The following is a 16743-nucleotide window of genomic DNA, read 5'->3' on the forward strand; positions in this document are numbered from 1 at the left end:
AAGTTGCTGTCAGCTTTCTGACTCCTAGAACAGAACTTTTAACCCTGGCCCTGGCTCACCAATGCTTTTCTTCAGTAAGGCTGACTAGATGTGTGGCCCATGGCTCACAGCCTTCCAGTCCCACCTCCTCTTCGGCCAGCTCAGCTCTCAGCAGCACCCAGCCTCTCCTTTATTGACTGTGGAGACCCCTTTTCGGGCCAGGAAACCAGGAGAGAATCTCTGGGAAGCAGAGACACACTACAGGAGCCTGGTCACCTCTGTGTCACCTCACATCTTCGACACCGAGTTGGCTAAGAGCCTGTTCTGGCTTCAGCCTGGCTGCATCGCTCCCTCTTGGGGTCCCCAAGGTGACAACTCTAGAGCACAAGGGCCACCCTTTGATCTGCTGTAGACCATGAGTAAAGCCCTACATCTCAGGTGCTCCTAGTGGGGCCTGCAGAGCAGGCTGGAAAGCCTTCATTCAGTCCAAACTTATGAAATGCTGCCAGTCAGGAGCTGGTGAGTTCTGCTCCATCACTCCACTCCAAAGTTGTGCCTGGGTTTGTGTGTGCATTCAGATTCTGGAAACTGTCGTGGTCACTTTGGCTATTGGGGCCTCAGCCAGATACTCTGTCCAAGATCAAGGGTGCACTTAAGGGGTGGGTGGGTGTGGATTGTTCCTGACTACAGAGCACACTTCTAAAGTTTGTTGTTTACTTAACAAAGAAACCAGCCAATTGATAGCCCTTGCTGACCTGCTTAGCTGGTACTTGGAGACAAATGTCTTTTTTTGATTGCCAGCCTAGGGGAAAAGTACAAGAAAGTTTCCAGTAAGGGACCATTGATGAAAATAAGCATCCTTTTCTTGTCATTTTCTAGAGCTTTCCTGTGTTCATACTGGGGAGCACTTCATATGATTTCATGAAAGCCTGTGGGATAAGAGGTCATGGCTACCAAAGATATCCACTCCCTCACTGCCCCCTTCCTCCTCCTTTTTCCAAGACAGGGCTTCTCTGCATAACAGCCCTAGCTGTCCTGGAACTCGCTCTGTAGACCAGGCTAGCCCCAAACTCACAGAGATCCACCTGCCTCTGCCTCCCAAGTGCTGGGATTAAAGGCGTGTACTAACATGGCACGGTTTTTTTTTTTTTTTTCCGAGACAGGGTTTCTCTGTAGCTTTGGTGCCTGTCCCGGAACTAGCTCTTGTAGTCTAGGCTGGCCTCGAACTCCCAGAGATCCGCCTGCCTCTGCCTCCCGAGTGCTGGGATTAAAGGCGTGCGCCACCACCGCCCGGCCATGGCACGGTTTTGAATGGCATTCTCTTCATTAGTGATTGAGAGGGGAGGGCTTAGCCCATTATGGGTGGGGACACGTCTGGGCTGGTGGTCCTGGGTTCTATAAGAAAGCAGACTGAGCAAGCTAGAGGGAGTAAGCAAGTTCAGTTGCAACCCTCCATGGCCTCTGCATCAGCTCCTGCCTCCAGGTCCTGCCCTGACTTCCTTCAGTGATGGACTACGATGTAGAAGCATATGCCAAACAAACCCTTTTTCCCCCAACTTGGGTCTGGCCATGGTGTTTGATCACAGCAATAGTAACCTTACCTAGGACAGAAACCGGTACCAGGATAATGAGGTATCACTGTGACAGACCTGTCATTGTGTTTTGGGGAGGGTTGTGGAAGGACTTTGGAACTTTGGGCTAGAAAAGCCATTGAGTGTTGAGAGCTCAGCAGGCTGTGCTATAGGAGCCGGGAAGACGAGAGACGAGAATGTCGAGAGCAGTGCAGACCTTGGAGGCCTGGCCTGTGAGGTTCCAGAGGGAGTTTAAAGACTCTGCTGGGCCATTTGTTATTAAGGGGTGTGTTTCTGGTCAGCTGGGGTTGAAGAATTAGGGAGGCCAGCACCTTTGCTTCACAATTGATGGGATAATTGATGCTGGTCACCTGACGCTGAGAACTGAGTGGTTAAGAAGAGACCAGCATCGTTGAGGTGAAACCTGGGAAGTGTTTCCTGAGGGCACAGAGAAGCTGTGTTCCAGAGTCAGCCAAGGTTGTACCTTGTGCTGGTGGCCTGACGTGGTCATGTGTGGGTGTCACCGAGGTGGGGCTGGATGGCAGGCATGGAGGGGACGGAGAGCAGCTGAGGTTGAAGGTGAGGCCCCAGCAGCAGTCAGTGGGTCACGCCACGAAGACTGCAGCCAGGTGCAGAAGAAGGTTCAGGAGTTTGGAGATGTCAGAACCATGGGACGATCACTGTGGTGCCACGGGGGCATACGACCACAATAGCAGTGGAGCAGAGCCTGCTCCAGCTTAGAATACAAGTTGTGTGTGCAGCAGAGGGTGGGGCTGGAGAAGCGACCCAAACCCATAGTTGTGAAGCTTTGGATTTTTTTTTTTAGACTTTGGATTTTAAATGAGGCTTGGGATTTTTAAACAGGCTGAACTCTTTTTTTTTAAAGATTTATTTTAATTGTGTATATGTATGTGTGTATCTGTGAACAAAGCCGTACAGATATGTTAGTGCCCGTGCTCTCTGGGGCCAGAGATAACAGATGCCCTGAAAACGGGAGTTATAGGCAGGTGCTGGGAATTGAACTTGGGTCCTCTGTAAGATCAGGGTGTGCTCTAAGCACTGAGCTATCGCTCCAGTCCCAGGGTGAACTTTGCTTTGTTTTTGTTTTTCGAGACAGGGTTTCTCTGTAGCTTTGGAACCTGTCCTGGAACTAGCTCTGTAGACCAAGCTGGCCTCGAACCCACAGAGATCTGCTTGTCTTCTGAGTGCTGGGATTAAAGACGTGCACCACCACTGCCCAGCCAGGCTGAACTTTTAAAGTGTTTGAATTTGTAAGACTAGCGGACTTTTATACATATACATATATATGTGATGTTTATATTAATGTTTGATTTTGGGGATGAACAGTGCTATGTTTGCATGTCAAGCTGGCAAGGGATAGTTGTGCTGGGCAGTTTTATGTCAGCCTGACACAGACTAGAGTCATCAGTGAGGAGAGAACCTCAATTGAGAAAATGCCTCCGTAAGGTCAGGCTGTAGATACACCTGTAGGGCATTTCCCTAATTAGTGATCGATGGGAGGAGGGCCCAGCCCTCTATGGGTGGTGCCATCCTTGGGCTGGTGGTCCTGGGTTCTATAAGAAAGTAGGTTGAAGGGCTGGAGAAATGGCTCAGTGGTTAAGAGCACTGACTGCTCTTCCAGAGGACCTGAGCAACCACATGGTGGCTCACAGCCATCTATAATGAGACCCAGTGCCCCCTTCTGGCATTCAGGCACACATGGAAGGAATGCTGTACACATAATAAATAAATCTTTAAAAAAAAAAGAAAGAAAGTAGGTAAGTAGGTTGAAGCTGGGTGGTGGTGGCATGTGCCTTTAATCCCAGCACTTGGGAAACAGATGGATCTCTCTGAGTTTGAGGCCAGCCTGGTCTACAGAGTGAATTTCGGACAGCCAGGGCTACAAAGAGAAACTGTGACTCAAAAAAACAAAACAAACAAAAGTCCTGAAAGAGTGTCATCCTAGGAGCAGCCTTATCTTCAGATGGGCACGATTAGGACTGGCCCAGGCTTGGCTCTCCAGAGTCTGCGGGAGTTCCTCACAGCTTCAGGACAGACGTCCATGAACTAGGTCCAAACGGATTTATTCTCTCCTGCTATGCAGGCCCACGCTTGACACTGCGCTTCCTGTAAATGCCTGCAGAGATCTGTTCCAGGCCACGTCGGCCTCTGATGTTTGCTCCTGGTGTCCCTGGCTGTAAGTCTGTCACTCCAGTCTCTGGTGTCCCTGGCTGTAAGTCTGTCACTCCAGTCTCTGGTGTCCCTGGCTGTAAGTCTGTCACTCCAGTCTCTGGTGTCCCTGGCTGTAAGTCTGTCACTCCAGTCTCTGGTGTCCCTGGCTGTAAGTCTGTCACTCCAGTCTCTGGTGTCCCTGGCTGTAAGTCTGTCACTCCAGTCTCTGGTGTCCCTGGCTGTAAGTCTGTCACTCCAGTCTCTGGTGTCCCTGGCTGTAAGTCTGTCACTCCAGTCTCTGGTGTCCCTGGCTGTAAGTCTGTCACTCCAGTCTGGTGTTCCTGGTTGTAAGTCTCTGCTGTCACATGGCCACCCTGTGCATCTGTGTGTCCTCTAAGGCTGAGTCTTAAATCCCAGAGTACAAACAACCAGCCAGGCTCCCGTGGCTCCCATGGCTGTGGGGTCCTCACAGATGCACTCTGGCTTTGTGTGCTAAGAGTCAACGTGGGGAAGAAACTGTTCCTGGGCTCTGTGTACCCCGCAGAAGGACTGTGGGGATGAGTGTGTGCAGGGACGGATTACCTGGATTATGCGAGGAAAGTCTCTCTGTGTCCTTGCCTAGTAGCAGTTTTCATTTGTTTTTGATAGAGAGCCTATGGAGTCCATGCTGGCCTTGAACTCAAGATTTTCTTCCCTCAGCTGCCTGAGTGCTGAAATCACAGCAAGTGCCACACACCTACCTAAATTTTAAATACTGTGTGTGTCCATGTGTCTTGCTTTCTGGTATGTACAGGTGTGTATTACATGCTGGAGTGTACAGGTGTGCCCATGTGTATTACATGCTGGTGTGCACAGGTGTGTCCATGTGTACTACATGCTGGTGTGTACAGGTGTGTCCATGTGTACTACATGCTGGTGTGCACAGGTGTGCCCATGTGTCATCGTGTGGAGTCCAGGAGCAGCACTGGATGACTGTAGATTTAGGTCCCTGTGGTCACACGGCAAGCACTCTGCCAGCCGAACCGTAACCCTATCCCTTCAAATATTCTTATGTTGGGGGTGGATGGGTTTTGAGGCAGGGTCTCAATATATAACTCTGGTTGTCCTGGAACTCACTATGTAGACCAGGCTGGTCCCAAACTCACAGTTCTTCTGGGATTAAAGGGAGGAACTTTAATTCTTTACCATGCCTGGCCCTTGAAATATCTGTAACTATGGCCAAGCCCCATTGCATGCAACAGAGGGAATCCTGCCCCCCTGGTCCTCCATGGCAACAGACGCAACAGGCAGAGAAACGAATCAATGAGGACTATTGGGTAAGGAGGTAGAACCAAGGGAAGTGTGTAGGGACTTTATAGGGTGGAAAATGCTTGCCGGAAGTGGACATGGTACAGTCTCTCATCAGTCTCACTGCTCAGGGTGCTAGGACCTTCACTTCACCACACTGAGGGGTGAGGACACCTCAAAAAAAAAACCCAGCAAGGGAAACAAAACCATCTGCAGGCCTGGGAAAATGCTATTCCCTGCCTCTCTCCATCTAAGGCTGCCTCTAGGCCCCCGACTCGCCCTGAGCCCTCCCAGCCCCTCTGCCTAGGAATTTAGTCCTGCTAACAACTGCAACAGCGTAGGCAGACTGGTCTCCCTGGCGGTAGTATCCACCTCTATGAGGGAGACTTGGGGCCAGTGCAATGGCTTTATAGATAAAGATGCTTGCTGCAAGCCCAAAGTCTGAGTGAGGTCCTCAAAACCCACATAAAAGTGGAAGGCAAGAACCAACTCCACAAGTTGCCCTCTGACCTTTGGATGCTTGTCATGGCTCCTCCAACAACAATAATAAATAAAGATAAAGTTAAGAGACGGAGATAGCAAATTAATGGTCTCGGGAGGTAAAGTCTGAGCATTTAATTTGAGCGGTTTGGAAGACTCAACAGTGACTTGACACTGCCCCCTAGTGTCGAATGGCGCCTTTGGATGTAGGGGTGGAGCCTCGAGGGCTACAGAGCAGAGAACTCCTCGCACCGGAATGCCCACTAATGCTGTAAAGCTCTGGACTTGCCCTCGTTGGGACAACTGCCATTGAGAGGGGCTGGACCGAGAAAGTCCAAGCCGACCTAGTGGACATGGAAGTCTCTTCCGCAGCTGTGGACGGAGGGAAGGACGGCACTTCAAGCCAGCAGGGGGCTCACCTGTGCCTCCTGTCCGGGGACTAGCCCATGTGTCCGCAGAGTCTCCACGGCCTCGTCTCGTTCCAGTGACACAGCCTTAAGCAACGTCTCCTGCTGACGCAGCGCCTTCTCTGTTTCCTGGAGCTTAGCAGCAACCTGGGGAAACGTCCATCAGTGGGCGGAGACCAGCACCCTCCTGCTAGAGTGGACAGCAGGAGCAAACGCACAGCCACAAGACAAGATTTACAAGCAGCACTCAGAACGCTAGGGCCACCTAGTGGGGGGGCAGGACTTTCTGTTCAGCTATGGCACCGAGTTTGCCCTGGTCAGCACTCTCAAAACCATGCCACAGCTAAAGGAGACAGCTCATACAGTGGGTACATTTGGGGTAGGGCAGAGACTTATTTGTATTCAGATTGGCCTTGAACTGGGGTCCTCCCTCTTCTCCAACCCCAGCTGGGATTACAGGGCCCCATCACTGGACCAGTGTGGCTGTGACTCACTGCTATAAATTAATTGGTACTTAAGGCTTTGTGTTTTCTGAGTTAAAAAATAATATGGCAAGAGCCACACCCATCTACAGTACTGCATAGACGCCACACCCAGAACTAGCCAACGTACCTGGTCTCTGGCCTTGGTCAGCCCTTGGATCAAAGTCTCTGATTTCTGGATCTGGTCTCGCTCAACATCATCGCAACGACGCTGCCAGTCTAGACCCAGCTGCACCTGGTCGCGCTCCAGGCTCTGTTCCCTTTCCACTGCCAGGGACAGTTGCTGCTTGTACCTATAGACACAGTCCAATGTCCCATGTTGTGAAATATTTTAAGATGTGTTACATTTGTTTATGCTGTGAACATTTGTTTTAATGATGCAAAGATGTGTTACATTATTTTATGTTGCATTTGTTTAACTCTGTGAATCTGTTACTCTGCCTGTCTAAAACACCTGATTGGTCTAATAAAGAGCTGAATGGTCAGTAGCTAGGCAGGAGAAAGGATAGGTGGGGCTGGCAGGCAGAGAGGACAAAGAGGAGGAAAAATCTGGGAAAAGGAGATGGAGGAGCAAGAAAAGGAGGAGGGACTCCTGGGGCCGGCCACCCCGCTACCAGCAAGCCACGAAGTAAGAAGTAAAGAAAGGTATGCAGAATTAGAGAAAGGTGAAAGTCCAGAGGCAAAAGGTAGATGGGATAACTTAAGTTAAGGAAAGTTGGTTAGAAATAAGTCAAGTTAAGGCTGGGCATTCATAAGAAAGAATAAACCTCTATGTGTATTTATCTGGGAGCTGGGAGGCAGGTCCCTCAAAGAGCAAAGAACAAAGAGCAAAAAAATCAAACTACACCACGTTAACTTTCTTTCCTGAGGTCTCTTTAACATGAAGAGCAAAGGCAGGATGCAGGATGAGGGCTGGCATGATGCTCTTCCGTGTCCTTCCCATCTCAAGCCTAGCTTGTGCTGAGGTACGGGGAGAAGCTCACCTATGGGAGACCTGGAGGAACACTAGCACCTGGGGACAGGTGAACATAACGGGCAGATATCAAAATTCTCCAAATGCTGGAGAAAACGGTGCTGGAGGGAGATGGCCACACTCAGCAGAGAGAACCAGTGTGCAAGCAGGGAACTGAAGGTGTCACAGCTAAACCAGGACTGTACTGTAAAAATTCCCTGAACAGAGAGAAAATTGGAGCATGTGCCACTGGAACACAAAAGCTGGAAGAGCAGGAGGAGCCGAGGGTCCATGTCAGACAGCAGTGAGGACAAAGGGGGCAAAGGAGCCTGGCTATAGTGGTACAGAGGTCAGCACGGCCAGTGAGCAGCCGGCACAACCCTAAATGCAGACGCACTGGACGGACATCAGAGCTAAAGACAGAGCTGAGAGGGAGCCACGCCTAAGCACACTTATTCTCTGACAGAACCAGTGGGCAGATCACAAGGACATGGGAGACGAGAACACTGTTAGCCGCCAGAGTGGTACAGGTGACATTTTCAGAGCTCAGACTGCAACAAGAGCATGCTTTATCCTTTAGGGCTACTTAGCCAGCCATCAGGGCAGAGCACATTCCAAAGCCACGAAACAGATCACAGAGGAAATCAACTGTGCAAGGTGCATTCCACATGCAAGGCCGGGTTAGGTCAGAATCGTGGACAAATGGAACCTGGGACTAGATCATCTCCTGGCCAGAGAAGAACATACAAAGAGACTCAGTATTTCAGCTGAGCAGACCAGGATTTATTGGGTGTGGCTAAGCTGTGTTTGAAAAGAAACTTACACCACGAATCGAATCATCTGATGGAAGGAAGGGTGTCTCAGAGTAAATCACTGTGGCTCCACTGTCAGGATCAATCAGAACAAATAACTAGATCCATAGGAAATAGAAGAACGTAGTAGAACTGAAAACAGGTGAAAAAAATTCAAATCGGAAAGCTGGTTCTTCACAAAGATTTGAAGATTGATAGACCCAATAAGCCCATAGTGAGGCTGGTCGGGAGTAAAGGGGAGCCCTAAAATGCCCAGTGCGTGAGCAAGAGGGGCACACACAGCGAGGTAACAGGAGCCAGGGATGTGCAACAGTGAGATGAAGTGGACAGACAGACACAAAGAACAAAATGAACAGAAAAAGTATCAGAGAGGAAAAAAATCTTTAAAAAAAGAGAAAGAAAAAAAAAAAGGCAGCTAGTTGGGTGGTGGTGCACGCCTTTAATCCCAGCACTCAGGAGGCAGATCTCTGTGAGTTCGAGGCCAGCCTGGTCTCGAGAGCGAGTTTCCGACATCTGGAACTGTTGTCACACAGAGAAACCCTGCCTTGAAACCTGTCCCCCTTCCAGAAAATAAAAGGCAACTACGAACTCAAGCATCACAAGACCACTGAGTATCAAAAAGAATCCACAGCATCCTAACCTCAGTGATGAAGACACCAGAGTCAAAAGTCACACTTAGACGCCCAGTCCGGGCAGGCAGCGGATGGGAATGAGGGCAGTGGGGGCTGCAGACCTTGGGGGGTCTGGGTTAGAGGGTAGGGTGCACGTATTTGGTTACCCAGATCCGTCTTGTAGACAGGGCTTTACATCTGCCTGAGTCCTTACAGTGAATAGGGAACACATTTTTAAATTTAAATTTTCTTTCTTTTTTTTTTTTTTTTTTTTTTGAGACAGGATCTCTCTATGTAGCCTTGGATATCCCAGAATGCTGTTCTGTCATTGAACTCATGAAAGCCTGCCTGCCTCTGCTTCCAGAGTGCTGGGGTCAAAGCTAAAACACAAGCATGTTGAAGGCAGAGGAAGTGGCCACTCCTCAGCACCCACCAGCCCTTTGGCTGCTTTCCTTGAAGCCTGAGATTCTTCATCTCAAAGGTGTCTGGGCATGCCCTCTTGGCTAGGATGTCTGCTCTCTTGACCACCACAATCTGCTTACGTCTCTTTTACTGATCCTCCCAAGTTTCTTTCCCTGCAGTTCCAATCCTGAGGACCTGCCTTGGGACAGTACCTGTCTATGTCCTTCTGGAACCTGGCCACCTGTGCCTTGAGCTTCCCCTCTTCTTCCTGTAGCATCTGGATCTGAAGGTCTTTGGAGACAGCCTCCTTGGACATCTGAGTGATCTGGGCATCCCAGGCAGCTTTCAAAGCTGCCGCGTCTTCATGAAGTCTGCACGGGAAGAAGTGTGTGAATCCAGCTAGGTTCCCTTACACTCCCTCAGCTTCTATATAGACTCGGAGGAGTGCACACATAGCACAGAAAAGCCACAGCATGGTTCTACTCAGTAAGGAACATCTAGCTGTCAACCACGTGAATGCTCACACCACTGACTATAAAGGGTTAAATTACGCAGAGTGGAGAGCTGATGGCACCCTCAGCCTATGGGACCAAGGATTGAGGAAGTGCCCAGCACAGCTCCCAACACATTTCAGTGACAAGCACAAGTAGATTCCAGAGGCTGCTCATTAGCTTGGCAGTAAGTGTTGCTGGGACATTTTCCTCGGGAACACAGGCCCTCTTTAGGGAAGGCACTGTGCTGATCTAAGCAAGACCATCCCTCCTCAGAGGGACAACTCTGTTCCTGTCACAGGATTCACCAGGGATCACATCCCTGAGCACAGACCTCTTGAGCCAAGCAGACTGTGAGTAGCAGCTGCTTGCCATGCAGCTGCTCCAGAGTGAGGCCGCCCTCGATCACGGAACCCAGCATCGGTGTTTCAAACCTGGTCTGTGCCAACATCTCTACACGTTTTGGGAGTCTGGCTGTCTGTGCTGGTTATCTGGTACCTAACAGACGGACCTAGAAATGCATACCTCGTCACATCTCGCCAACCTCCCCAGCACCAGCAACAGAAACAGCTGGCCAGTGACCTGTGTCCACTGTAGCCTCCTCTTCACACTCTACCTCACTCCCCAAGCACTCGGCCCAGATTGGGTGCCAGGCTATGACGGCTGCACCCTCACATGGAGACCAGTAGACACTGACCATTCCAAGTGAAGCAGGCGGGTCACCACTAAACCCGTTTTTATCCTAATCCTACATGTTTACCCAGGGGTCCTCGAGCAAACCCACTGAGCAGGAAATCTACTAAGCACTGAGGTTGTCACTGAACGCCAGTGCGTGCTCCGGACAGAGACGAGAATGGTATCTGAACTCCCAGAAGTGAGAACAGTGCCCTGTCTGCTTAGTAATAACTCTTAATGAGCAAAAAATACTTAGAGATAGAAACTAAAAGATAGTTAAAACTGGGTGTGGCATATAATTCCAGCACTTGGGAGGCTAAGGCAGGAGGATTGTGAATTCCAGGCTATCCAGTACTATATATGTAGTGAGACCCTCTCTCCAAACAAAGACAAACACATGTAGTTTAAGGCTTCAAGAGGAGGCAGGAAGCAGCCAGGCTCCATGAGGTCCCAGCGTCGCAGCTACACTGATAGGGGGAAATGCAACAGCAATGACACAGCACCCCACACCCACAGCGCGCTGGGGCATCGCTGGCTCATCGAGGTGGCTGCCTTGGCTCTTACCTCACTGATCGATCAAGAGCACGCTGGACTTAACCAAGTAACGTGAAACGACCATTTTAAAGTACAACATAAATTGTTTTTTGTTTTCGTTTTGTTTTGTTTTTGAGATAGGGCTTCTCTATGTAGCCCTGGGCATCCTAGAACTCTGTAGACTAGGCTGACCTTGAACTCACAGAGATCCACCTGCCTCTGCTCCCTGTGCGTGAGGATTACAGGTGTGTGCCACTATCATCTGGCCAATTTATAATTTCTTATTTTTCTGTTTTGTGTATGGGTATTTTGTCTGCATGTGAGTGCTGAGGGTTGAACTCGGATCCCCTGAAGGAGTGGTTAGCACTCTTAACCACTGAGCCATCTTGCTAGCCCATGTGGAATAAACTTTAATTTCCTGAAACATCGTAGTTCTAAGATCTACTTCTTCCCCTAACAGAAATGTAATTTGGCAGTCATTTTCTGTTAGAAAAAAAAAAAAGACTGAAATACCCCCATCCCAAAGACATACCCAGCGGCTAAGTCTGAGAGCATGACGTCAGTGTTTCTACTGAACACGGTGTCCCCATGGCCATTTCCTCACCACCCAGGATGGGGGCGCAGGGCTGCACGCCCAGCGCTGTTACGACAGTCTCCCGGCTGACGAGGCACAGGTGGAGCAGATTGCCCAAACACTCTGGCCTGGATTGGATACTGAAGCACTGGGAAGCCCGAGGGAGGAGAGCAGAGGTCTCCCACACAGGCAAAACAAATGTAAAACCCAGAGCTGTGTGGTCCTCAAATTCCAGTTCTGTTCATATCCACAAGAGTTGAAAGCAAAGTCTATAAGGGAGGTCGGCCTGCCCATGCAGACAGCAGCGCTGTCCACGCTCAATAGGCCAGAGGTCTTACCTGGGTGACGCCCCCCGGGAGGTCTCTCAGTGGGACCTGTGGCTCAATATTATGAGAGGCTAGCTGGCCCATGAGTCCCCCACGGCTTCTGGAGATAATGGATGGTTTGACACAATCACAGTGATTTAAAAGAGAGTGGCAATCTACAAACGTGGGTGAACACACCTTGGGGACTCGAGTCTCTGTGACAGGCCAGTCACAGAAGGGCCAGTGCCATACGATCACAGCATGTGCTGTTCCTAGGGTAGCAGATTCACAGAGAAAGCAGACTGGAGGCCGCTGGGAGGCTAGGGAAGGGGGGGAAGCCAGCGCTGAATGGGAACAGTCCTGCCAATGGCTGGCATCCAACATGGAGGCACACACTTGCAGTCCCAGCACTTGGGAGGTGGACGCACAAGGATTATAAATTCAAGTCCAACTAAGGTTATAGGGCAAGTTCTGGACCAACTTTGGTCAAATGAGACCTTGTCTTAGAAAAAGCAAAAACTAAAGACAAACTTTGTTATGTATACTTTACCACAAATAAACATAAATATAAAAACTACATAATTAAAAAGAAAACATTAAGAGAAATGGTTAGAAAAAAAATGGCCAGAAAGTCCCAAAGTCCCTCCCACCTACTGCATGCAATTTCCCTTGGTCTAAAATGGCCCATGCCTGGCCAGGCACAGGCACGCAGGGCTGTTGGGCCAGGCAGGCCGAGGGAGTGGCTCACTTGTCAATAAGGGCATTCTTTTCTCTGGCATCATCAGCTCGCGTCCACTCGGCCCTTCGCAGTTGCCCCTCCAGGGTTTCGCAGTGGGCTTGCAGCTGCAGCACCCTGGCCTCCAGCGCTTGCAGCTGCTCTGCATGGGCGCTCTTCACTGCTGCCAGCACTGTGTCTTTCTCCCTGGCTTCACGGTCAAGCTCTTCGTGTCTGGAATACAGGGAAGGGCCCCACCGGGGTTCACTCAGTGCCCTGGAGTCTCCAAAGTGTCTGCCATCTGTTCTCACACTACAGGATCCCCAACAGGATGCCGGCTTTACAGGGGTGACTTAGGGGTGGGCTTGTTCTTCCTATGTAAGCAGCTATTCTTAGATGCCAGGCTCCTGGATGCTCCCCAAAGCTCACAAGACAGACACCAAAACAGTTCACAAAACACTCTAAGCTCACCACCGAGACCGTGACTAGGGTGGTGTGTTATTGCTACAGTTACTGTGTTTCCTTTGGAAGAGAAAGTAAATGATTCTTGCCCTGGGGGCTAAAACCCTAGAGCTGGAGCTTCTAGCTGCGCTCACTCATGGGGCCTCTCACCCCATCCCCAACCCACTCCATTGGAGCTACCTGTTGACTGTGCTGTTCCAGTATCTCCTGAACCCCACGATAGCCTCGGGGAGGGCAATGTTTCAATGGCCCTGCTGAAGTCCCCACCTTGAGCCAACACACCACCTACTTCCTGTTCCTGGGTATCCCAGACACCTTGGCAACAAGAAGCACCTGCTGCAGTTGGCTGGGTCCCAACCTACTCTGGTCACAGGCTATGTCAGCAGGAAAAAAAGAGCTCAGAGAATCTACATCCATGAGAATAAGAGGTGGCTGCATCAACATGGTAAAGTTTGGGGCTACAGTCTAAAATTTATAGTTAATAAAACATTCAAGTTTTAAATCTTAACTTTCAATATTTTAAATATTTATTTAGTGGTGGGCATTGTGTGAAGTCACGTGTGTGAAGTCAGTTCTCTTCTTTAACCGCATGGATTCCAGAGAGGGAACTCTGGCCACTCGCTCGCTGTGGTGGCAAAGATTTTATGTACAGAGCAAGCTCACTCACCCATAAAAGTTAACTTTTAACTAAGGCTATACTTTTTAAAAGCCTGTTTTGGCACTGGAGATTAGGTCCAGAATTTCAGGCATGCTAAGCTTGTGCTTTACCAATGACCTGGAGTTCTGGCCCTTAAAGCATCTTAAGTTTTGAGATGTTGAAAGTCTAACCCTCTCTGAGGAAGTAGAGCATGGAGCCAAAGCATCACGTGAGCACAGGCTACCCGTCACAGGGCCCTTGTCATCAGTGACTACAACCCAGACTCTCTCCCAGAGCTCCCCACCCAGGCACAAATACTCACTTCCTCCTGACGGTGTCCTCGGCTCTCTTACTGGCCAGCTGTACAGAGTGAAGCTTCTCCTCCAAGTCCTTTATCCTGAACAAAAACTGTATCAGTAAAGAGCAGTTACAGAAGAGGCCGAAACGAAGAGCTGGCATAGCTAGGAAGGCAGGGCCACCAGGCTCTAGCCCTGATGGCCACAGTGCCCGGGAGAACCCACGCACCGAGCATCCTTCACGGCCTCCAGATTCTGGAACTCCAGGGCATGGCCCTGTAGCCTCCTCTCCAACTCGATGTGCTCTGCCTCTGCCTTCTTCAGACTCTCTGTGGCCTGTGCTCCAGCTTCTCTCAGAGCCTGCAGCTCTTTGTTCAGTAGCTTCACCTAGGAAAGTCCAGGGCAGCAGCTGTGGGAGGATGCTGAGGTGCTCGCAGCTCAGATCAAAGCTGGCAACAGTGAACTGGACAGCTAGAAAGCCCGCCAAAGCCCCGGCAGGGACGGTTACCTTGAGCTCATGGGCCAAGACCACATTGCTCATGTCGTCTGCCCTCAGCTGGAACTCGTGCTCCCGTCTCTGCATCTCAGATTCAAACTCCAGCAGCAGCTCCTGGAACAAGCAAGTTGGGAGTGAAGGAGGGCAGCGACCTCAGACACCTCGGGTCAGGCTTGAGACCACAGTCCGTTGTGAACCGCAGTGTCTTTATAGCACATACAAAGTTTGTTCTGTACGCACGATCGTTACCTACAGAAAACAAAGGCTTCATATTTTCCTACCACCATTCTTCAATATGTATCTTTATAGAGCTTTGGTTTTTATTACGTAAGAGTGCTTAATTTTAAAAGTTTCTGTCTGTCCAGGTAGTAGTGGTGCACGCCTGAGGCAGGCGGATCTCTGTGAGTTTGAGGCCAGCCTGGACAGTCAGAGCTGTTTCACACACACACACACACATTTTGCTTGTGTGTATGTCATTTGCCTGCATGTATGTCTGCAGTACAAGTGTGCCTGCTGCCCTTGGAGGCCAGAAGACGGCATCAGATTCCCTAGAACTGGAGTTACAGTTGGTTGTGAGCTGCCACATGGATGCTGGGAACTGAACATGGGACTTCTGCTCTAAACCACCAAAACATCTCTCCAGACCACAGACAAACTTCTATCACTTTGTACTATATTTATGTAAAGCAATCTTCTCATCATTGATATCAAAATATCAACCAGCTCTGAAAAAAACTTGAAGATGCTTCATGTTCTAAGTATCAAGTAGTCAGACAAGATTTCACCATTTATGTAAAAATAAACAAGCACATCCAATTCATTAGTAGGCAAATTTACTTTCTTTGTTAATAAATGGTCAAATCAAATGTAAACTAAAGTTTTCTTTGTCTTTATTTTTGATAGGGTCTTACTGTGTAGCACTGCCTGGCCTGGAACTTACTATGTACTATGTAAATTTTTAAATATGTGCGAGTGTTTTGCCTGCATGTATGTCTGCGCACTGCATGAGTGTCTAGAGCTTGCTTGCATCAGATCCAATGGAACTGGAGTTACAGTTTTTAGCCCCCACGTGGGTGCTGAGAATTGGACCCAGCTCCTCTGGAAGAGCAGCCAGAGCTCTTCATCGCTGAGCCATCTCTCCAGCCCCAGTAACCTGCTGTTTAGACCAGGCTGGCCTTGGATTCAGAGATCCACCTGCCTGCGCTCTCAGGTGCTAGGGCTAAAGGTGCGCACCACCACGCCTGGCACCACCGTGCCTGGCGCCCAAAGACTGTTTTATTTCTCCACATTTCTCCACAACCTGTGTGTGTGTCTGCACATTTGCACACTGTGGGGAGGTCAGAGGACAACTTGCTGGAGTCGGCTCTCTGCTTCTACCACGTGAGTTCTAGGGACAGAAATCAGGTTGGCAGGCTTGGCAGCAAGTGCTTTTACTCAATGAACCATCTTGCCAGCCAAGAAAGATTTTAAATTAACTTTATCTATGATTTATTACCAATAACTGTGCGATTTACATTTCTATTTTATATACATATACTAATATATATCAAGCTACATAAAAATTTCTCAGGTAAGTGGGGCAGTGGTGGTGCACGCCTTTAATCCCAACACTTGACAGGCAGAGACAGACAGATCTCTATGATTTTGAGGCCAGCCTGGTCTACAGAGTGAGTTCCAGGACAGCTAGGGCTACACAGAGAAATTCTGTCTCAAAAAACAAACAAATAAAAATCCTCAGGTAAGATGGGGCAATAAACGAAACCACTTTAAGAAGCCTCTCAGCCAGGAGGTGGTGGCGCACACCTTTAATCCCAGCACTCAGGAGGCAGAAGCAGGCGGATATCTGTGAGTTTGAGGCCAGCCTGGTCTACAAGAGCTAGTTCCAGGACAGGCTCTAAACCCATCTCAAAAAACAAAACAAAACAAAACAAAACAAAACAAAGGAACCTCTCTCTAAGGGAGAAGTGGCTCATGGGTGCCGCCCTCAAAGGGGCTGATGTGGCTCCCTCAGTTGGGTCAGCATGCGGGCTGCACAGTCACCGCTGTCAGGGCAGCACACACATGCGGGCTGCACAGTCACCGCCGTCAGGGCAGCACACACATGCGGGCTGCACAGTACCGCAATCAGGGTAGCACACACATGTGGACTGCACAGTCACCGCCGTCAGGGCAGCACACACATTACGCACATCTCCTTCTTGTTTCTCTGACATGGTGAGGTCAGCCATGGGGTCCTCGGCTGATGAGGGTGTTACACCGGCCTAATCTCTCTACTACCTAGTGTCAGTCATCCTTCACTTCTTGGAGCCCCTGGGAGGACTGAGCGCTCAGGAATGTGTGAGCCCCTTTGGACCTGGGCCCTGCCCTGCCCACCACCAGACTCTGGCCCTGAAAGCAGGGCTG

At 49.8% G+C, this 16743-nt stretch overlaps 1 protein-coding gene across 5 annotated transcripts in view; it reads right to left on the reverse strand.

Annotated features, from left to right (window-relative positions):
- Window positions 1-16743, reverse strand: part of Ccdc57 (coiled-coil domain containing 57) — a 95957-nt gene that overhangs the window by 58967 nt on the left and 20247 nt on the right. For all 5 annotated transcript variants that reach the window (XM_050140496.1, XM_050140490.1, XM_050140491.1 and 2 more), the window contains exons 4-10: window positions 14353-14454; window positions 14074-14231; window positions 13871-13945; window positions 12483-12683; window positions 9368-9526; window positions 6509-6671; window positions 5909-6043 (exon numbers count right to left, since the gene is read on the reverse strand). In XM_050140496.1, coding sequence (XP_049996453.1) covers window positions 5909-6043; window positions 6509-6671; window positions 9368-9526; window positions 12483-12683; window positions 13871-13945; window positions 14074-14231; window positions 14353-14454 — 993 coding nt within the window. The remainder of the gene's footprint in view (window positions 1-5908; window positions 6044-6508; window positions 6672-9367; window positions 9527-12482; window positions 12684-13870; window positions 13946-14073; window positions 14232-14352; window positions 14455-16743) is intronic.

Source organism: Alexandromys fortis, unplaced genomic scaffold (genome assembly GCF_014885135.2).
Source record: "Alexandromys fortis isolate MF-2015 unplaced genomic scaffold, M_Fortis_MF-2015_v1.1 scaffold_39, whole genome shotgun sequence".
In the NCBI taxonomy this organism is placed as follows: domain Eukaryota; kingdom Metazoa; phylum Chordata; class Mammalia; order Rodentia; family Cricetidae; genus Alexandromys; species Alexandromys fortis.